Source organism: Argiope bruennichi, chromosome 5 (genome assembly GCF_947563725.1).
Source record: "Argiope bruennichi chromosome 5, qqArgBrue1.1, whole genome shotgun sequence".
NCBI lineage: Eukaryota > Metazoa > Arthropoda > Arachnida > Araneae > Araneidae > Argiope > Argiope bruennichi.
The window spans coordinates 62,533,279-62,557,206 of NC_079155.1; the positions used below are offsets into that span (position 1 = coordinate 62,533,279).

The window sequence follows — 23,928 nt, forward strand, 5'->3', positions numbered from 1 at the left end:
TCTCAAGTTTATTATGAAATTGACTTCCTTTAGAGAACCACTTCTAGGCAAGAATATTAATATAGAAACTCTAATGTATAAATTGTATTTTTAAATTTTTATCATCATTTGAAAACACTTTTCACTGATATGTTAAATAATTTTGCAAAATATAGATGATGGAAGTTGACTTATTCGAGACGCACAGCATCTCGAATAAGTCAACTTCTTAAGAATAAAAAATTCTTAAGAATGAAGAAAAATATCTAAAAATAGGTACAATAAAACAATTTTTATCTAAAAATAATAATACTTTTTACTATCTAACAATTTTAATAAATAAGTAATAAATAATTTAAATAAATAAAATAATATTAATTATCACAAAATTTTTCGATAATTTAAAAAATAATAATTAGAATAAATAAATAATCTTAACAAGCAAATAATTTGAATAAACATTATTCAGAGAACTTTAAATATAATATTTGAACAATAAATTAACACCAACCATGTTAAAAGATTTTTAGAGAAAGAATTTTTTTTTTCAATTGAATAAATTGAAAATTATAAAGTATTATAAAGTTGTTCACTTCAGTCACTGATGTTGCAAGATTCTGACGTATATAACTAACAAAAAGAATTCCGAAACATAATACAATCTTTAATTCTTTAAAAATTCATTAGAATTCTTAGTTTTGATATCGAAATAACGAAAATTAAATAGAATTGTTGATGATACTTTAATATTATATCAAGCGACTAGAAAAAGCATCTGATCTGCGTACGAAGTCGTATCAATCACGATCCATGTATTATTCATAACTATATATAATGCATGGATCATACCATGTATTATATTATATAATAATTTCAGCCAATTTTTCCTCTGGCATACATTGAAAAAAGCCATGAGATTACAAACCAAAATTAAAAATGAAACTAAGTCAAGATATGAATTACATTTTTTTACTTTCTTTCAACAAAACTTCGTTAAGTTTACTTGAATATTCACGATATTTCAAAACACAATTTTATTTGCTTTTCAAATAATACCGCATCTTGTGCAGCAAAAATGAGCAACAAGATAGAAATAGACTGAACATTTTTGAAAGCTTTGTTGTTTATTTTAAATACTACTATACAAAAAGAATTCTTATTTCTCATTTGATCATATTCTTCGTGGATTAAAATATATAAAAAGATAAGAATTCTTTTTCTCAGGGATTCACATTCTTCATGGATGAAAATATATTGAAAAAAAGGAGACTTCTACTCAAATTGCTAGTAGTGCCAACGGATACAGATTAAATTACAACTCTCAATTTTATATGGTATGTATTTATAAAGAAAAATTCTACATTGTTAAAGGTCAAGGATACGTTAGATGAAGATGAGGCCGAAAGATTCTATTTCAGAACGTCATTTGTTTTTATTTTATCGTCTGAAAGATAAAAACTTGCTGCTATTTTTCAATATTTTTCTTCTAGTCAGCGATTTTAAACGAAAGCCAGCGGTTTTGTTTATTTATTGATATTATCGATCTCTGTAAACAATAGAAGAGCGAAAGTTGAAACCCAGAGATTGCCGTTGTTGTAGTTATTATTACTAAAAACGGTAATTTATTTTGTTCCGTTCAGGAAACGTTGTCAGCAACCATTAATCTTCCCCTGATTTCAAAAGTAACAAGAGGAAATCGATTTCTAGAGCAAATGGAAAAATCGATTGAAAAAAAAGTTCTCCCACGCAGAAAAGTGTCGTATTAAAGTAATTTTGAAACCCTGTTAAAGAATATTAATAAAATAAAACGAAATGAAAGCCATTCAAAACGTTAAATTTATATCCATATTCGAGTTTAATGAGCCGGAGACAAAAAGGTTTCTTTGATTTATGGCGGAAATGAAAAACTTGCATTACGTAATGGCCCTTACTTAATTATATTAGCAGGGTAGTTTTACTGTTGCGGCGTGTTTTAAATTATAATAAGAATTTTAGCGGTCCGTCTTTTTATTATTCGCTTTATTGAAAAACAAAACTTTCTGTCGACGGGGAAAATGTGCATTTAAAATATTACAAATGGGTTGACTATTATTTTTTTTATGAATAACTTCTGGTTCAACAGTTTGGACACTAGAAATTTTGTTTTTTAAATAGCGTTAAACGTATAAATAAAAGCAATATTATTTTTTATTCACTTTTTATTTAATTAGTCACATCAGTTACATTTAAAACTTTAATAATGAAAGAAAATTTTTGTGTGATTCGATAAACTGAAAATTATTTTCTGCTGCACTTGAAAGTAAACTGTCTGTTTAATCTAATAGGTAATATATAATACAAATTGATGATATTAGAACAGAGGTACTTAAAAAAACTATACCTTTCAAAACAGCAAATTACCAATAACTGTTCTCTTTGAAGTTGTTAGAAAACTGCTATCCTTTTTTTTAATTTTATTTTTTTACTTTTCGTCTTCGTCGTTTAATTGTTTTGGAATACTTATTGTGATTAATTTCTATTAAAGTCTTATGCATGACTTGAGACATCCCTTAACGAAGTCCTTTTAAGCATCGAATTCTAGTAGTCATTAATGCCATGCTAATTTAATAGCATAACTCACGACATAATTTATCTTTAAATTGCATGTTTCTTCCTGCGGCAATATAATATATATTTTTTTTATTTTTCTATGCAAATCATGCAGAGAATAAATTGAATTTTAGCTTCCAGTAATTGTTTTAGTTTGGTTTGGTTTGGTTTAGGGGCACCAAACTAAATCCACGGTTGAAAGCTTAGAAGATTTTACTTATTATTTGCACAACTTCATAAAAATCCTGCAAGTATTTGAAGAAGCAATAAAAGTGTCTTGGATTTCATTACAACTATGAAATTTATCATTCAAAATTATGCAAAAAATATAAAAAGAGAAAAAAAATGAATGACAATTAAATTTATTTTATTAAACTAGCTCGCTTTCTTTCACCATCCCCGATGTTTGTCATTTCCTGTTAGTAAGTTTTTAAACTGCTCTGGCCATTCGTTCAACGTTGGAAGCTTACTCTTTCCAAGATGCTAATATATCCTAATGGATGCATATTAATAAATATATATTAATATTGCAAATCGTGTGGTCTCAAGTCCCACAATGAGAATATCCTTTAATCACCATATCACCAATATCTAAATATTGATTGAACCCAACAAAACAATTAGCGTTTCTTTACAAACTGGCAGATTTCCTTTCGCATTTTTTTTTTTTCATCTGATATCACTGGACGCCTCATTACTATTTAAAAAAACAATGCAGGGTTAACACGTGTATTGTTTAGGTGTGTTCAGATCTTTGTTAGCATAGAGACGAAAAATTTCCGTTGCCCGAAAAAGGTAAATAAATCGGAAAGCTATTCATTAGCGTTGCCACAAGCGGTATTCTAAAAGTAGAATTAACAAATAATATTATTTTAAACTCATTTGTGCTAATTAAAATTTTACTTTCCCTTTTCTGTCATAATTTTGCCATCAAGTGGAATATAAATACTTACTAAAATATAATAATAATTTTAATGAAATATTTCAAACAGTACTGGTAAAACAAATTTCAAATATCACGGGTCAGGTGATTCACTATCTACCAATCACAAAGCGAAAAGAATACAATGAAAATATTTTTTATGTTATAGAAAGATAAGTTTTTCGGAGCTATCGTAAAAAACGCAAAATTGATTTATTTTTTAATAATTAAAATTAAAATTAAAATTAAAACTTTTTAAAAATCGCTCAGAGACATATCTTCTAGCCTCTAAAAAATATCTGGCCACATTTGACAACTTTAGATCAAACGGTCTCTCCTGTATAGCGCCAGGGACATACATTCTACCATGTTATTAGTAGTTATTTATTTATTTTTGAAAAAGTGCCATTTTCTACAACTGGAGTTTTTTTATTTTCTACTCGATTAATTAAATACCGCAACTTTCTAATAAGTCATTTTATAAATACCACTTTACCTTTCGACTTTATTCTAATGCAAAAGGTTTTGTTGCAGCATTGCAACACAGGAAATGAAGCAAACGAATGATTGCTTTTCATTTGCGCAAGAATTGAAGGAAGGAAAAATAGATTCATTCGACTTGTCAAATTATCCATTCAGGGTAATCATCAGGAGGAAGTGCAGTCAATAAAAGTGTCCGGTCCGCAGTTAATTCAGATTAATGAGTTGCTCCCACTGCATTATTTATGCGTTTAACACCATCCATTATTCTTTCGGCTTTCGAACATTTCTGACCGAACTGAAACCATTAAAAGTTTAGTCGTTTGTTAGCTTTCGTAAAAGTGTGTTGAATGCAAATAATTTGTTCTAGAGGAGAGTCTTTTTGAAACAGAAAATAATTAAATTGAAACGAAACAAGCTATAAAGTATTATTTGTAACATCTATATGATTACATTCCCAATGGCATTTTAATAGTGTAATTGTTTCTATAAGTTTGATTTCATTGGTTGTATTTTTAATAGACTTAATTTGATTGTTAGTTATTTACCATTTAGGAACACTAGCCGTCTTTAGCGAGTGTCTGATTTTCTGTGAAATTGATTGCGAAAAATGTCTGCTAATTTTTTACTCTCTTCTATACGAAATACAATCAAACCTTGCTTAACAAATTAGTTTAGTTTAGTTATATTAACGTCCCGTTGTAAAGCAACACTAGGGCTACATTTGGGACGGACCTGCAATTTTGAACCGCGGTCAGATGACGATAACGACACCTGAGTTGGCACCCCCTCTCCACACCATACCAGCGGGAGGACATTTGGCATGACGGATTTAACGTGCCACAGACTCCCTTACACGGCGGTTCTTTGGTGGAATCGGGTTTCGAGCCTGAAACTCTACGGCTCACAAACCGGTACCTTACCACCAGGCCACCACGGCCCACCTTGTTTAACAAGCACCTCTCACAATAAGTAACTGTTATGCGAGCAAAAAAAAAAAAAAAAAAAAAAAATGTAAATAAAGGCATGTTTAAAGAGCGATGTTTCGCAGAGCAAGTGACAAGAAGACGCAATAGCATCACATACTGGATTGGCTTGTATCAATTTTTGTTAGGTTATTGTTTGAAGAGAACCCTGAGCTTTCAATTCTGAAGCGCAATTCTCCCTTTCCTAAGCCTATTTATGCCAAATTTGGTAATTCGAGGTCTAATGGTCTGTCTGTAGCCCGATGATTTACTTTTCATATCGGTCTGTCTGTAGAGACCAACACTCAGACAGATATATATTCTTCTTTATTATTAACAGATATAACCCTTTAGTATTGAGAGTTTCCAAATGACTGCTCTAAAATAAATTGCTAGAATATTTCAAAACATTCAAATAAAAAAGAGTAAAAATTTAGTCACAATTTTTTTTAATTAAATTCAGAGAAGAATTGTTTTACTAAACATACATAATTAGCCCATTATTTTACCATTTAAATCTTTTACTACGCCCCAAATAGCGAAGTATCAGATTTTACTCATTTTCATGGATGATACTCGAAAAGGGTTCTTATGTTACTACTTTTTATTTTTTTGCAGCAATTTCAAAGGACTTGAAAATATTTCTTTACATTTTCCCTTTTTAAAATATTATCATATTTTAAAAAGGGATATGCTTATTATAAAGACATTCATTACTTAAATTTTGTCTCAGATGGTTTCACAAAAAGATAGGTTTTTCCTAAAAAGTTTTTCATATAAACACAATTTTATAAACACACTTTTTTCATTAGTGAATAAAATTATAATTTTATTTTAGTCATTTTCAATTTATTTATTTATATTTCTTACTATAAATATGACATGGAATTTTTTAAATAACTGTTTTCTCAAATTCACCACCAGATGGCGCTACTTGTACGGACTCAAAATTTTCTTAAATTAATCGGTAATTAAATTTTTGAAATGTTAAAATAAGAGTATTGTCTTGGAAAATACAGAAGAGGCAAAAATGTAACAGTCTAACATACGAAGAGAGAAGTAAAAATTAAATAACTAGTATTAAAAGAAATTGAAATCTGAATCTGAATTTTCAAGTTATTATGTTAGAACATTATCTTCTTTTAAGTCAAGTGGTTTCAAACCGACAGAAATCTGATCGAAACACACGAATTAATTGAACTAGTTTACTGCAGATTAAAAGTGTAAAGATTATTAAATAAAAGCGAGTGTGAAAATCTTACAACTGAGTTAAGGATTGATAAAAACACGCAACTGAATATTTTGTTGGATGACTTCATAGCATTTAAAAAGATTATTTCAGATAGTTTCAGATTGAATTAAAAATATTATTAAAATTAAGTGAAAACTCTACACATATGAAATTGATATCATTACAAAGGTAATTTTTAAAGTTTTAGGATAATACAAAGCTATTTGTTTGAAGATAACTGTTTTGGAAGATACGAATATCAATTTCCGTAGGGAAGTCATAACAATTACAACTAGGCTTTAGATTAATGTACAGTTGCCAAAGTTGAAATATTTGGTAGCGATTTCTCTCCAAATGTAACCTTAATTTTTTATTGCAGCCTCTAAAAACCTTTTGTTATCATTTCTGGTATCCATCCAGGGTGACAATCTTTAGACGAGTTTTTGGAGATTTTTGACCAGACAGGAGAATCGGGTACATGGTGGACATTCGTGCCAAGTTGTAACTTTTTGTTAGCGATTAGTAGCCAAATGTGACAACATTCTTTATCATTTTCTAATAACCCTAAAAGCGAAAAATTGATGCCTTGAAAAAGATGAATCGCTAATTTTTTGCTCGTGTATTTTGAGGTTTCAAAAACCCCAAACTAAAACAACATCATGTGCTCACATGATCATACTTAATTTCACCTTTAGAGACAGAAAACAGTAAAGTCATATGAAAAACGTGAGAGAAAGCTTTATTTCATGTAAGAATTTTCTGAAATCTATTGATAATTAATTTATAATTAAGTTTTAAAAGTTTTAAATTAGTATGTTGTTATAGAAAATATATGACGCGAAAAATATGAAAAACTCTTGCACATCATAAAGGGAAAGGGGAGTGGAAAACTGAATAACCAATTTTATATTTATGGACAGCAAACAAATCAAGTTAAACAAAAATGTGCAAGAAAACTAAGAAACTAATTCGTATATGTATTTTTGAGACTGACTATCCAAAAGCAATATATTTGGCTACATTATAATATAATAACCTTTATTATTTTCTAGTCGTTTTTAGCGACCAACCTAGTTCGTCGAAACGAAAGTCGAAAATGTACATCACGAACTCTCTCCAATGTACATACTTTAATTATATACTTCAATTTCCAACAAATCTTTTGTATATGTCATGATTCCCCCAGAAAAGTAATTTTAAGCAAGAAATTCTGACAGAACTGTATTATTTTAACCATGTTACTGTTATTCTATTCATTGTGTATGTGAACCTTCCTAATGAACTCAAATCCCATGACATCAGAATGCTATTAAAGATGCAGCTGTGCGATTCATCTATCATCTCACTTTCCAGATTAACTGCAACTTCACTTTTTTATTTCTCATGTAAACTACATAATTATTAAACGGATTCCTTTTTCTTAGCTATCAGTAAGGAAGGGAAACATGTGTTTAATTATTAGATGAAAAAATGAAAACGAGTTCATTTTCTGTGAAGCAGGGACATCATTGTTGAAAGTTATTCAAAAGATAACTTTTGAAAAATATATCAAAATTAAAAAAAAATTACACTTACACGAGAAATAAATTAATATCATTAAAAATATAATTTTTAAAATTTCAGAATGGTAAAATTACAATTTTTGTAAGGTAATATTTTCGGATGCTATCTCAGAAAAACACCTAAATCTCGCTTTAATTTCTTAAAATTTCAAAAAACCGTTCTGAGTTGCACATTCTTGTTCTTCAAAGCATATTTCCCATAAATTTGGTAGCCTTAGGGCAAACGGTCTGTTCTGCAGAGAGACAACACACACGCTCAAATGAGAAGATTTTAATTTAAAAAAAGATTTCATATTTGTTGAAAAGGGGGAAAAAAAAGCTATCGTCTTAGAAAAATTTGACAATTATTACGAGAGAAATTTCGGATGTTCATTTTAATTAATATTCGGAAAAGTATGGAGGGTGCGAATGAAAAAATGATTAAAAACTTCTTAATTGATAAAATACTTTAACATAATTTCAGTCTTTTCTTTATTAGAAATCTTTTGTCTAGGGAAATATTTTCACCAAGGGAAAAAAGAAGAAAGAAATATTGATTTTTGTGGAATTTTAAGAAAGCTTTTAAAATAATCTTCAAAGCACAAGGAAACAGTTTCAAAGTACTTAAAACATATTAATGATACCTCAAATGACACCAATAAGATTTGTTAAAAAATGAAGTATTATTTTTAAAAAATATCCATAAACATGAAAGTTAAAAAATGCATCCTTTGAAAATTTTTTCCTTGAATTCATTAAATAGCACCATTTACACAATCGTTTGTAAAATGCAAGATCTCAATTAAACGTCGGCATGGAAACTATTTTCTCAAATAATATCTGATTCATATGCCTTTTGAAATATTCTACTTCAAACATTTTGAGAGAAGAAAAACAATATTTTTCTTCAATATCAATATGCAAGAATACATTTGAAAGTATTCAACGTTTTCCATTAGATTTTTCGATAAAAGTTGTCTTTTAAAATATTTATAATCTACTAAAAAGCTCTATGAATAGAAATTATTATTATTTTTTTTTACTAAGCAGATGAAATGAAAAGATGAAAAAACAGAATATCTAATATTTGCAAAAACGATGTTTTATTCTTTTATTCCATTTTTTTTTTTGCAAATAAAAGCCGTTTCCTAAGATGTTAGGATCATTAAATATCTCCAAAAGAATTATATTTGTATAGTTTAAAGATTCTGCGATGAAACTCTGTAAAGAATTTCATACATAACAATACATAGTATGGCAATTAAATTATGATATTAAAACTTTAAAGAAATCTTATAATTGAGAAGAGCGCTTTTGATTCCAAGTGCAATTCTTCTTCAAATATTTACAGAGTATCGAAATTATAGATATGGTTCAAAGTAAATTTGCAGACATGAATTCTATAAAGATAATGGCTCAAGATTCGTTTGTGCTGTAACTCACATGAATGTGATATGAAAACAAGGAATCGAAATGTAACATGAAAAGATGAAAAAGTATTGAATACTTTTTAGAATTGAATACATTAATTCAAAAACTATTTAGAAGTAACATTTCTGCCGTTACTTGGAAAATTTTTCCACTAAAAAAAATGCTAACATTTTTTAAAGCATGAAATATTATGGATATTTGCATGTTGTGATAAATTTATTTTCCCCTTTAAATCCCTGAAAGAAAATATAAAGCCAATATGATGATTCATCTAAAACATTCTGTTTAAAATGTTTTTTTTTTCTGTTATAACTGTTTTTATTTGTATTTAAATAATCTATACTACATGTTTTTATTTTCAATATCTGGAAAATCAAATAACACTTATTTTTCATTGAGGTCTTGAAACTTGTCTTTTAAATAACACTGGCAAAGAGAATTTCATTCGAAATTTCAAAAATTTCAAGACATTCCAATTAAAAACTTTTTTGACAAAGGAAATCTAAATTGAAAAATATTATTATATTTTAAAGGAACATGATTGTCATTTTTGAAAAATGCAAATGAAGTTCGGGCTGTATGTATTATGAAATATCTCCTTTTTGACGTTGACAGATTTATATTTAGGCAAAATGAAATTCTGTCATCCTATTTTGTAAATTTATTAAATGCTTCTTATTTTCCACATTTATCAATAATAATCCATTTATCAATACCTTCCCTCGCTGTTTCGCATTCATTCCCCTTTTCTTCTCTGTGCTTCTTCTAGTGATAACTTCTTAAGGCCCTGTACTTTATTGGAAAGACAGGAGAAAAACTGATGCCACAAAACCGATAAATCGCCAATTTTCCGCCCGTGCATTTTCAGGTTTCAAAATTCCCATACAAAAACAAATCATGTTCTCACATGATAATTAGCAAAGTTACAAAAAATAAGTTTTACCTTGTATGAAATCCGATTACTTCGTATAAATGAAACTTTATGTAATTTTGTTAAAAATAAAATAATTTTTAAAATTAAAAATGTGAAATATCAGATCTTATTTGTAGCTAAGACGCTATTTCAATGAATCTCGGAAGTACCGGAACTTTTTTTGGGAAGAATAAATTAGCATAAGAAAACACAAAGCATATGAAAATGTACACTAAAATTAATATACCATATTAGTTGAAAATAACTTAGAGAAATGAGTAAATGAGCCGATGAATAATGAAGTTAGTGTATAGTGACATTATTAGAGAAATGATTGAGTGAGTAGATGAATAATGAAGTTAGTGTCTAGTGACATTATTAGAGAAATGAGTAAGTGAGTAGATGAATAATGAAGTTAGTGTCTAGTGACATTATTAGAGAAATGAGTAAGTGAGTAGATGAATAATGAAGTTAGTGTCTAGTGACATTATTAGAGAAATGAGTAAGTGAGTAGATGAATAATGAAGTTAGTGTCTAGTGACATTATTAGAGAAATGAGTAAGTGAGTAGATGAATAATAAAGTTAGTGTCTAGTGACATTATTAGAGAAATGAGTAAGTGAGTAGATGAATAATGAAGTTAGTGTCTAGTGACATTATCATTTTAAATACATTTAGATTCAGGTGAATATACTATCAAATATACCTACTTTTACGAACTCTTAAATTTAAAAAACCTCCATAAAAAATTTACTTTCGGAGCTTTAAGTAGCAAAGCATTCACGGCAAAATACGTTTTTTTTTTCATATAAAAATGCCTGCTTAACTTGGGAAATATTATCATATTTTAAAGTAATATGAGAATTCCTTTTTTTTTATTTTCAAAATTTCACATGAAATTTTAGCTCCTATATTCTTTCCGAAATGGTGAGGAAAAAAAGTCGGAGATTCGAAGCATCTTTTTTGTGACATGTCGAAGAATTCTGGCGCAGATGATTGTCAGCCGGATACGAGATTTTGAAGAGTTTTTGAGTAGCGATCGGAGATGAGAACCGTTGAAGCTGACACTATAGGGAGGAGACTATATTTTGGAATGCAAAGCGTATGAATCTAGTTCCGGAAAAAGAGTGAATGGTAAGAGGAACACAGAAAGAAAAGAAATATTTCCTAGTTGGATTTTTGCTTTAAAGGTCTTTGAATATCTGGAAATTCTTTAAAATGGTGGGGTTTTTTTTCTTCGTCTATTTTTAAAAACTATTTTTGTCTGCGGTTTTGTACTCGGCTTCAACCCAGAGAATTTTAGATCCAAAATTTAAAACTACAATTGATGATAGATTAACGAACTTCCTGAATCCTCATATCGGATCATCGTAACATCGTTTTAGAACTTCATAACTAGAGAACTTTAGATCTAAGAATTCAAATTACAATGGAGTATCAGTTGAAGGACAGAAAAATTATCATCGTTTAAATATCGTATTTAAATCTACTGTTTTTAAAATAGTGATTGCTGCTAATATTTTTGTTAACTAATTCAAGACAGATCTTAAGAATACAGGGTTAGCAAAAAATAAGTTACCCACTTCAAAAGGCTCTAAAATGTGTTCTATTGGACCAAATATTCAGTTCGGATTTAAGCATTTTTATTGTTTGTAAATACGAAATTTTGCAACTGATTTTTCACTCATTTCCTGATCTATTAGAACTTTGGAATTTTGTACAGATATGTACTCCAGATTATAATATTATCAATTGATCAATTGACTTAATTAAACGTTGAAAAATGATATACGTGGCTCCATTTTGTTCTGAATCTGTAAACCTGCTTTTAAGATTTAAGTAATGTCTTATGTCAAATATTGTTTCCATTGAAACAATGTTGCATTTTCACCCTATAAATATCAATTTTCAGTAATAAAAATATGATTTTCATTTGAATATGACCATTTGGTAGACATATTGAAAAAATATGAAATTGGCATTTAACATCTTTTTACGTGCTCTCTGAATGTGACACCTTGTGGGTCTTTTTGTGGGTGGAAATTATCTCAGTTCAGTTTTAGACTAATTAACAATTATTGTTAGAACTACAATCAGACACTGGCATACTACGAATAGGAAGGCAAAAAGAAGTGAGAAGAGTCTGTAGTAAAATATTTTGAACTTATATAGTTTCGGAAGGGAATTTGCTGAAGCACTGTTTTAGATTTAGTATGAGTTAGGCTCGGCATAGGAAAATAAAAAATATCGAAACTCAGAAGTTAAGGTTAAAGTGAAGCTTGAGTTCGAGTAATTGGAAAAGAATTATTTTTAGAACGTGGATAAATTGAAATTATTACATACATATATATATTAGTACTCAAAGGACAGAACTTTTAAAGACATTTTAGGCTCCTTAAAGACCATAATATTAATGCAGAATATTCAGAAAAATATAAATAGCAATAGTGAGAAAAAAAATTAGTTTTGAAGAGCATAGTAAGGACGTATTTATAGTAGGCTTACATTCACAGAGGAACAAAAAAGGCATCATAAAATTTTTAAAATTTCCCATACGGCTTTATTTCTCATGTTTACTCTGTGAGGTTCTGGATACCTTAATATGAAGATTTTTTGAAGATAAATATTCTTTGCATGCACTTCTACAGTTCAGCCTGTTCAATCTTTTACAGTTCAATATTTAATGTAGGTTTCCAATGAAACTTCCAGAGATTTTTAGAATTTTAAAAAATGTAATCAATATATGTTAAGCATTAAAATTTTTTTTCCACTTTCAAGAGTGATATTTCTCTTATCTTTCATCGATTCCATCAATTGCCTGCCTTATATATAAGCCTGATGCAAGTAAAAAATTGGTGAAGAGATTCGACCTATGATGAGGGGTCTGGAAGTCTTCAGAGGAGAGATGCCGTCCTCGTCATCTGACTATGGTTCAAAGTTAGGAGCTCCATCCCAAAATAGACCTTTAATCCAAATAATTTAAGCTTTGATACCAGATGATTCATCTATCACAGAATCACTACATGCTTATGTGAAGGAAGTAAAACGAGCTAGACAATTTGATTCTGAACGGCATACTTTGTTTTGCCTGAGGGAAAAGAATAATACATTACAATTTATGAAATGAGCACTATCTTATAAAATGTATAATGACTGAACATTATTACTGCATATTTTGAGATGTAATATGTAGATAAGATTTTTTTTTGTATGTGAATATATAGTTATGTTCTCTGATTCAGTTATAATAATAACTTTCATCTCTCAGTAGTCAAATAACTAAAAAAAAACTAGCATAATGGTTTTAGGCAAGCATGAAAACTATTATGCTTGGCAAAAACAAATGTTTTAAAATTAATTTTATCAAAAAATTTTTTGGGAGCATTTATTCAAAATAAAAAAAAATAACATAACAGTAAAAGAATGCTAATTCAGTTGTAGATTTGCAACTAGAAGCATAACTTTAAAAAAAACATGTACTTTAAGGCAGATGTTTTATAAAATAAGGAAAAGAGGAAATATGCGTGCAATTTAAATTCCAGAGGAAATAGCAACTCTTTGAGGAAGGAATGAACTGTTAGAGGAACAGAGACTAAAAAACAAATCCTTAGAGTCTAAACTTTTGGAGCCGTTTGATTCCAAAACTCATTAGAACTCCTTCCTCTCTGGAACTCTGGATTTATATCAGACGAAGGAAAGTTCTAATTTTGAACGAAGCGAAATTAAGAAAACTTATGTGCTCCCTAATGCAAGTCTAGGTCTTTCTTCTATTCAAGGAATTGAAATTACGGTTGAGGAACACAAAATTGTTTTCGTGGCTCATATGAAACTAAATAAAAATAGGACTGATATATTTTTATTTTCTTTTAATAAAAATACTGAAGCAAAATTTAGTTTAAAATGTGGAAGCGGTTTAGTATGATATACATCATACGTGAGACATATTAGCAAATAAATGAAGTCAGTCATGCAATATATGTAACTGCTCATGCACGATAGCATCTAATTCTGTATATCTATTTTCTGCTATAGTAAATGGTCATTCTAATTCCTTCCCTTCCACGCCCTTCGTTTGCGATAATCCAAAATTAATTGAACAAGGCGCATTTCAAGTCTATAAATGGTAGCATGGATCGATTCTTACTTCTGTCATATACAGGTAATTAACTTTAAAGAATGCCAAAAAACTTTATGTCAGGCAAACTAAAATAAATTCAAGCGAGCAGGTAGCGCTAAAGCCTGGTGGATATACCGCTATTTATTTCTTCTCCAAGTCCCGCCTTGCTACTTCATTATGGCAAAGAGGTGTTCCTGGATGGAATGGGCGAAGTAAACTAAAAATGGGAGCCGTCGAAGTAAGTAACCTATAGTATACACTCCTACTAGAGTCCTCAAGGTCTTTCTGCTTTGCCCAGTTAAAGCGAGCAGGCATTTCAGGTTTAGTTAACCTGCTGACTGCCTAAGGTCTTTACTGGTAAGGTAAATACTGCTCCTTTCCTATTATCATGTGTGCTCCTTTCCTATTATCATGAGTTTTTTCGAGGTTTTTAAAATCATGGAGTTGGTCTTACTGAAATTACTAACAATGACAACAAAATAAATGAATTTTGCATAGCAACAGGTTAACAGAAACATCATATGTACATATAATAGATGGACGAAAAACCAAGGACTAATGAGTGAAAGTATATATTAGAACAACGCAGGTTCGTGTGTAAAGAAGCAGGTTCATCTGTAACATTATGCCCACAATGCACGCAAAATGTAATTGAAAATGCTAGAAATACAGAAGTTCATTTGCAAATTTTAATTGTGAAGAATTTAGCCTCACAGAATCTTGAATAGGCGTAAATAGTAATTTCATAAATCTTTCACGATGCACGAGCATCGTATATTTCCATTAGTAACCCTGTACACTTAATGCATGCTTACAAGAGGTCTATAATAGAGTATTCTTCTAGCTATGCATTCTAATGTTCCTTTAAAGACCATTAGAAAATCAACTTACCTCAAATATTCAAGTTAAATCAGATTTTTATTTTAAATTATATCTAGGTAATATAGTGCTGAATTGATAAAGAAAAGCTGCTGCACTATCTTTTTATTAGTCCTCGTCTCATGGATTTGGTTGATATACTAATTGGGATTAGAACTAATGTTTCGATTAATTATTTTGTTTATATTATACCCCTGCGTAATACAAGAATGGTCACATTCTTCATTGGTATGTTAGACTTTTAAGAAGTTAATTAAATACTGTTCAATCTTGCTAAAATCTTTTGATCAATTAAAGTTTATTTTTAAGCAAGTAAAAATGTAATCTACAATCAATTCTGGGCATTTTTAGCTCTATCTAAAGAAGCAAAAAAACCGCATTCGTTCCATCTAATTACAAACGCAAGATCATTTCAGTATGCTGCTTCATCTGATCGGCATCAGTCCAACACATGTAAAACTAATTTAAACATTAATCAACTTTAAAAATAATACATATTTTTATTACGATTTTTTATGATATGTAAGGATAGTACGTTTCATATAAACTTGAAATTCTGAAAAATGAGTTGCAACAATTTTTCATTTCCTCAATGCTTTGTTCTTGGCAGTTTATTTTCAAAAGTTAATGAAGTATGTTCAAGACTTAATTAATATAATTAAACTCGTTACAATAGAGGTTTTCGCATTCCTGGGCACTTGATATGAAAGAAAAGGAAATAATTAATGACATTGTGGATTTCTTTGCGCTCCTCCAAAACATGCAGACAGCTGCGAGAAAGATTGATGAAACTGTTTTTATTGTTTGGATTAGAAAGCTTCCGTAAAACAAACAAAAAAGGAAAGTGAGACTCTTTCGATACATTTTATTTTTTACACAAAAGAATTTTTACTAATTAACTTAGAGTTGGCGATGAATTATTTGAATTCTTGCAAGCAGCAAAGTAAAATAATATGATACTGAAAAAACTCGATTTTTTTTTTCTTTTATTTCAAAATTTACAACTGCGTAACAATAAAATTATTATTTGTGTTTTTTTATTTATTCCATATATATATTTTTTACATTTCATTCAGAAAATATTTAAACAAAAGGAATTATGTTGATCCTTGGATAATGATAATAATAATCAATTCAATGGTAAGATATTAGGTAGGTAACCATTATTGGAGGTAAATTAAAATGTCCATCATTGAGGAGTAAAGTTTTGAAAAGCCATCATTGGAGGATAAAATTTTGAAATAACCATCATTGGGAGGTAAAATTTTGAAATAGCTATCATTGGGAGGTTGTTGTTGTTGTTTCTAATCCCAGGTGTTATAGCTGCGCTATACCACCTCCATAAAACCAAAGATCTCCAAAAAGTCCAAAAAACAATAGCGGATCCCTTAAAATCTCAAAAATCGTAACATTTAAGCATTTAAGAATGTGATTGGGGGAGGCTTGATCTGCTTTGCACTAAAGATATTCAGCAAAGATCCTCCATCCGTGTTGGAAGGTGAGGGATTTGTTGTGTCCACTCAAAAAACGAGAGAGAGCCGTTTGCTGTTTTCTAGAGATATTCAAGCGGTGACACCAACCAGGGCTCTTACCAAAGTACCAAAGGTGAGCAGGTGGGACTCTCCAAAGTGCACTCGACTCCATCTTTTTGATAGAGGAGATTTCAGAATAAGTTTGTGTTGCATCACCATGAAATATATCAGTTGAGGCAGTCTTAGCCAAGTTATCCGCTATCTCATTACCATTTAAACCAACATGTGAGAGAACCCATTGAAAGTGTATAGAGTGTTCAGCGGAGAGCTTGACAATAAGGTCTAAGATATTCATGCTAATCTTGTCCCCCACTTTCGTCCAATGAGAAAGGTGCTGTATAGAATTACGACTGTCCGTTAAAATCCAAATGTCTCCGAAGACAATTTCAGAGGACGTGTCGATATATTGAAGTCCCTTATAGATTGCAATAAGTTCGGACCTGAATACAGAACAGTTGACCGGATTTCTAAACAAAATATCAGTAGTTTCTTGAGGAGTCTCGATATGCACGTCATTGGGAGGTAAAATGTTGAAATAGCCATCACAGAATAATGATTTAAGAATCGATATAGGGCAATCGATAAAATGTAATAGATTGTCACTTTTTACAATCTTCTCAAAATCTGGTAGGGTACCGGTGCTCAACTTATTTTGTGGACGACTGCATGTTATGAATTTTATTTTAAAAATTAAAATTAGATTTTTTTAAACTGTTGGAAACAATTTTGTATTACACAAACTGAAATTCCAAATATATTTAAACACAGTTCTTGATTGTTTCATTTCTTTATTATAATGGCATTTATTTATTTGGGACTAATTTGTAATATTAATTGATTTATGAATTTGTTCAACTGTTGAGAATTTTTACAGCTGGAATATTCATTAATTAGTATAAGCTTCAATCTATATGTATTAAATACAAAACATACAGATTGAAATATCTGGAAATATGCAATATTTTACGAAAGTGATACCAAGATTGATCAAATTTCTGAAAATTTCGAACCATTTGAACCGGTTTTTTTAATATGATGGTTGAAATTATGCATAATTTCATGACACTCAAAAATCAAAAAGTAATTCAAACTCTCACATTTTAATGAAAAGAATTCCTTTTACTACTTTTTTTAATTTTCTTAATTATAACAAAATGATATCGGAGTCTGCACGAAAGATAATAATAAATATCTTGCAAATCTTAAAGGGAAATAAAATTAATTTGAAAGATGAAATTTTTTTAATAATATAATTTATTTGAAGAGGAATATTCTAAGAAGAATATTTTGACAAGTCCTTCTGAGTCAATCATGCGTCATTTTTGCACAAAGGTCATTGAGAACATTAACTGTTTTTAGAAAAGGGAAAATTTTCTGCATTTAATCATAAAACGTTTTTAGTAAGCTTTTGGTAAAAATGTTTTTTATGTTTATATTAAATTATCTTTGTTTTATAAGGAGGGAAAAAACAAATATACCTCTGTTCAAGAGAAAAAAATTATTTCAAAGAAGTTAGTTGATTAAAAACAACATTTTTCTATTTGGCAGGGGGTCTTCTGACATATTCGTTAATAAATTTCTATCCCCTTTCCCAAACCCGCATAAAATTGCAGCCCTTGAGCAAGGTCATGTATGCCATGAGTGCTCAGATATCTTTCTGAGAGTTGTATGCTTCAAATAACGAGAGTTCTGTGCTTCATAGTATAATAAAAAAGCCGTTATTTGTTCATTATTAACTTCTTCCCATAGCGAACAATAGTTAGGAAAGAGCTTCCTTGGCAATTAATGCTGAGAGGCGGTTAATACACAAGTATAAGAAAATCGGACTTTTCCCGACCGATTAAAACAGAAATTGAACACAAACTACAATTGAAGTGAAAAGATTATATATCAAATTTTACTTAGTTTTAGTTAAATTGAAACGTTTTTCAATTATCGCGTTTACATATATGCAGAAGTACAAGCCGACAACTGGACCACCCCTCAATGGATTTTGTTTCAAACATTATGCAAATCTTAGTTTTTGATGCTAAATCTAAGTTCTCAAGTCTAGCTCTTTTCGTTTTTGCTGCTGTCCTGTAAGCTTGTCTTTGAAAAGCCGGACGGACAAACTGAATTTTGTAGAAAATTTGAGAAAATTCTACAAATGTGGAATAATGATCATATATCAAATTTCGTTCAAAACGTGGAGTTTCATTGAAATCTCGAGTTCGAATTTTTTGGCAATTACAATACTATCTCTTCGTATAAAAACTTTTAGAAAAGTAAAAACTTTTATGCGCCTTTCTTTTTGAAAGTCTTTGGTTATTCGCATAATTTTGGAAAATACATAATTAATAATTATATAAAAATATTCCCATTTTGAAATAATCCAGGATAATATTTTATTCACATTTGAGCGCTTGTAATGAATAAGACTGAATTAATAATAAGATTAATTAATTTGAGATATAAATAAATAATTTTATTTCTTATATGAAAAAATATAATATTTCCATTTTCGTTTTAACAACACTGTATTTTTTAACATCCCCATAATTATTAAGTAGGCATAGATTTTTTTTATTGATAGTTTATTTACTGATCTGAGTGCACAAATATATAGGCGAAAGTCGAAAATGTACATCACAGACATTCTACAAAACACAACACTTAATTATAGATTAGCCGGCTTTGACGACTAGATGATTTGCCAGGAATATTGATAGGGCTTGATTTCATAAAATTTATCATGCATAACTTTAATCTTTCTTAAAACATCAAAAAGATACTTTTAAACGTTGATATAGATTGAATTGTAATTACATTAGAATTGTATTATTTCAATACCATCATAACTATTCTATTTTTTATTTATATGAACTTTCCTAATGAAAGCAAATCCCACGATATAATATTGTTATTAAAAATGTAGTTTTCTGGTTAATTAGTATTTTTTAACTATCAAGATACTTTAACTTCATTTTCTTATTTGTAAACTACACATATATTAAACAGGCTCTTTCTTTTTTAACGAGGGTATCTTTTTGAAGTTTTAAGGGACATCAAAGTTATGCATGAGAAATGCATGAGACAAAGTTATGCATTATAGAAATTAAATCCTATCAATATTCTTGGCAAATCAGCTAGTCGATTAATCTATAACTTAATTATGTATTTTGGAGAATATTTGTGATGTGCATTTTCGACTTTCACCTATATATTTGTGTACTCAGATCAGTAAATAAACTATCAATAAAAAATCTATGTCTACTTAATCATTATAGACGTTTACTTCTTCTCAACGACGGAAAAAATTATGCAAATACGTATTTGCTGAAGCAATAAAAACGGTTTGAATTTCGAATAAAAATGCATTCTATTAATTGAGTAAATTATTAATTTAAAAAAAAGTCAAAATTTAAAAAAAAATACACACCAAATGAATGGTTTTCTTAAAAGAATAATTTTTGAAATTTTAAAACTGTGAAAAAAAAACCCCTTAAGTTTTGGTGTGATAATACTTTTAGAAGTTATCAGAGAAAACACACAAAATCTGGATTAAATTTTACGTAATTAAAATTTTAAAAACATAGCAATGAAGGGGACATTTCTACTAAATTTGATTGATATAGGTCAAACGATCTGGCTTGTTAAGTTCGGACACACACACACACAATCGCACGAACGCACGCACACGCACACAGACACATCTTTATTATCAATGATATTATTTCATGAATCACACAAACGCATGTACACAATAAGAGTCCCATATATTCTTTTGAAGTGGAGAAGTATTGTACAGGAAAATGTAGGATGGGGGAATTTCTGGTCAAAAGAATTCGATAAATATTTTCTGTAACTAACTGAAGCAAAAGTTAAATTCAAAGATTAAATCAGAATCTTCTCGCTCGTGACCTATTCATTTGACATTTCTGAACAAATTGTTTCAAAAAAAAAAAAATCGTCAAATCTCAAAAAAACAGAAAAAAATTTAAGACTGAAATTTTTTTTCCGCTTTTTTCTCACAGCTTTTATAAATCCTTTAGTAATTATGTCAATAATACGCTAATTTCTTTATATTTAAAACCCGCGACTTATAACAGAAAATTTAAATTTTTTAATTTTTGGATGCATTTCTTGAGAATATACGTTTGCTAATAGAACGTTATTTAATTACAGAATGAATAAACGTTTATTTAAAGTTAAGGCGGTTCGATTTTTTTTAAATGCTTCCGTGTGATTTAACTGTTGTGTACTGAACGTCAATATTCTAAATTTCCCAGATAGTAGAGCCTTTTTAATGTAATGTTTCGTAAATTTATTTCGTTCAAAAACCCCTTCTTCTGGTAGAAAATATTTTCGTTTGAAATAAAATGATAAATTAAAAATAATTAGTATGTTAATTTTAACCAAAGTAGTTTTCTACCTTTCCTGTAGATATTATTTATAATAATATAAATTATGAAAGAGAAAGCAGAGAGTGCGTTCAACAATTAATTATAAAAAAATAACCCACTCTTCAGTCAGAAAATTCTTTTCTGAAATATATTATCTTATTTGATTGATTATTATTTTGATCATTATTTTATTTACTTAAAATATCTATAACTGGAAATAAGGGATGCCATTTATTACAATTTAATGAAATTTTACTAACAAAAATGCAATTTCAAAAATAGTTGTTTATATGTTGATTTATTTAGATACGGTTCAATGAACTCTTTGTTATTCTTATATGTATATCTTCCATGTAAGACTTTTCTTTTTCTAAAATGAAAAATAATCCCTAATTCAGCTTACAAACGTTATCTTAAAACCAAAGAAGCATCTTTCTTAAACTCTTTCAAGGACAGAAACATAAGGCATTTCCTTGAGGTTGTATTTGGAAGAGCACAACACGCGACCCAACTTCTTTGTCAACAACATCGTTCCCATGTACTATTCCTCTGCCGTCAGATACATTTAATTTTTCCCTTCCCTTTCCATCCCGTTGCAAAAATCCCCACGAGAGGGAATTATTCGTTGGAAGCAAGAGAGAAAAGTACTCACGCCTCCTAATTGCGACCCGTTGCCCATCCACGGCCAGGAAGACGAAGAGCAGCAAGAGCAACGACGTCTTCATTTTGACTGCGTGTTTATCATCTTCAGCTTCCGGATGGTGATGGGATGAATGCAGCGCCCCCTTGTGGATATCTGCGCCCACGCAAAATGAAAAATTTTGCGCGCCCTTTCTGTTTAGTAAATGTTACATTGTTTTTTATTGTGTTTGATCGTTAACTTCGGGTGGATATTATTAAATGGTAGAGAGGTATACGAGTTAGATTTTCTAAAATAAAATAGGAAAATTTAAACGAATAAAAGTGCAAAAAAACATTGATATTCATATGTTAAAATATTAAAAATATAAGGGTGGAATTGTTTAAAATTGAATTCATTAGGCACAAAGTTTAAAATGAGCCCTAAATTATGTATATTTGGGAAACTTAATTTAAGAATCGGTGCAAAATTCTTTAAAAAAGAAATGCTTTATGTAAATTATTTTCACAATAATTTTTTTTAAAGTTTAATAATCTTCCAATAAATTCTTAATGAGTTAAAAATGGTTAATAATAAAGAGTTAAAATCAATTATGTAACTATGGAATAAAGGTACCAAAGATATATTGCTAGATTAAATAATAATAATAATAATAATGCTTGAGTATGCTCAACATAAATACAAATTAAGGTTATGGCTTATGATTAAGGGCTTAACAAGTACAAAGTATTAACAGGACGATCGAAAATTTAACATATCAACTGTTAAGGTAAGTAAGAGACACAACAGAAAGATAAAAAAAAACCACATTGTAAAGAATACTTGAAATGCTAAATACATGAGCTACTTGCTAGATTAAATAATAATAATAATAATAATGCTTGGGTATGCTCAACTAAAAACAAATTAAGGTTATGGCTTATGATTAAGGGCTTAACAAGTACAAAGTATTAACAGGACGATCGAAAATTTAACATATCAACTGTTAAGGTAAGTAAGAGACACAACAGAAAGATAAAAAAAACCGCATTGTAAAGAATACTTGAGATGCTAAATACATGAGCTACTTGCTAGATTAAATAATAATAATAATAATAATGCTTGGGTATGCTCAACTAAAAACAAATTAAAGTTATGGCTTATGATTAAGGGCTTAACAAGTACAAAGTATTAACAGGACGATCGAAAATTTAACATATCAACTGTTAAGGTAAGTAAGAGACACAACAGAAAGATAAAAAAAACCGCATTGTAAAGAATACTTGAGATGCTAAATACATGAGCTACTTGCTAGATTAAATAATAATAATAATAATAATGCTTGGGTATGCTCAACTAAAAACAAATTAAAGTTATGGCTTATGATTAAGGGCTTAACAAGTACAAAGTATTAACAGGACGATCGAAAATTTAACATATCAACTGTTAAGGTAAGTAAGAGACACAACAGAAAGATAAAAAAAACCACATTGTAAAGAATACTTGAAATGCTAAATACATGAGCTACTTGCTAGATTAAATAATAATAATAATAATAATGCTTGGGTATGCTCAACTAAAAACAAATTAAAGTTATGGCTTATGATTAAGGGCTTAACAAGTACAAAGTATTAACAGGACGATCGAAAATTTAACATATCAACTGTTAAGGTAAGTAAGAGACACAACAGAAAGATAAAAAAAACCGCATTGTAAAGAATACTTGAGATGCTAAATACATGAGCTACTTATCGTTGTTCATCAGCACTGCATTAGAATTTCTGTCAAAGGCAAATTTACGAAGTCAGTCACATAATTTTTCGTATGAACAACATGCAATAATTTGCAAATGGTGAGATGGTGGATATGCTAACCTTATTTAAAGAATCTCTGATGTGACTACTAATATTCACGAAATGCTGGTTATTTTCATAAAGATTTGGTTAATCCATTAACTGCTGTGGTTCGTACATAGCTTCGAATAATTGTTATGAAACTGAACTTATTAACAGGTATACTTGTGTAAAAAGTATGTAAAAGCCCAACTGTAAAAAGTATGTAAAAACCAAATGTAAAAAGTATGTAAAAACCCAACTGTAAAAAGTATGTAAAAACCAAGTGTAAAAAGTATGTGTATACCAAGTGTAAAAAGTTTCTAAAAAATTCTAACTTTGTGTACCCTTGTTGTTCTTTGGGTAGAGTTTATGGTTATATTTTCCTATGTTTAATTTGTTTGAGATTTTTATTTTCCCTAACAGTATATTCATTGAATGTGTATATTTAAATATGTTAGAACTATTTTCTCATATCGTAAAAAGCCTTCTCAAAGAAAAATTTACACCATATTGT

General features: G+C 29.3%; 1 protein-coding gene across 1 annotated transcript in view; it reads right to left on the bottom strand.

Moving 5' to 3' along the window:
• The window catches only part of LOC129969089 (locomotion-related protein Hikaru genki-like), a 51,734-nt gene extending 30,035 nt beyond the window's left edge, over positions 1–21,699 (bottom strand). Inside the window, exon 1 of the mRNA XM_056083498.1 lies at positions 21,613–21,699. Coding sequence (XP_055939473.1) covers positions 21,613–21,685 — 73 coding nt within the window. The 5' untranslated portion in view covers positions 21,686–21,699. The remainder of the gene's footprint in view (positions 1–21,612) is intronic.
• Between the last annotated feature and the right edge of the window lie 2,229 nt (positions 21,700–23,928).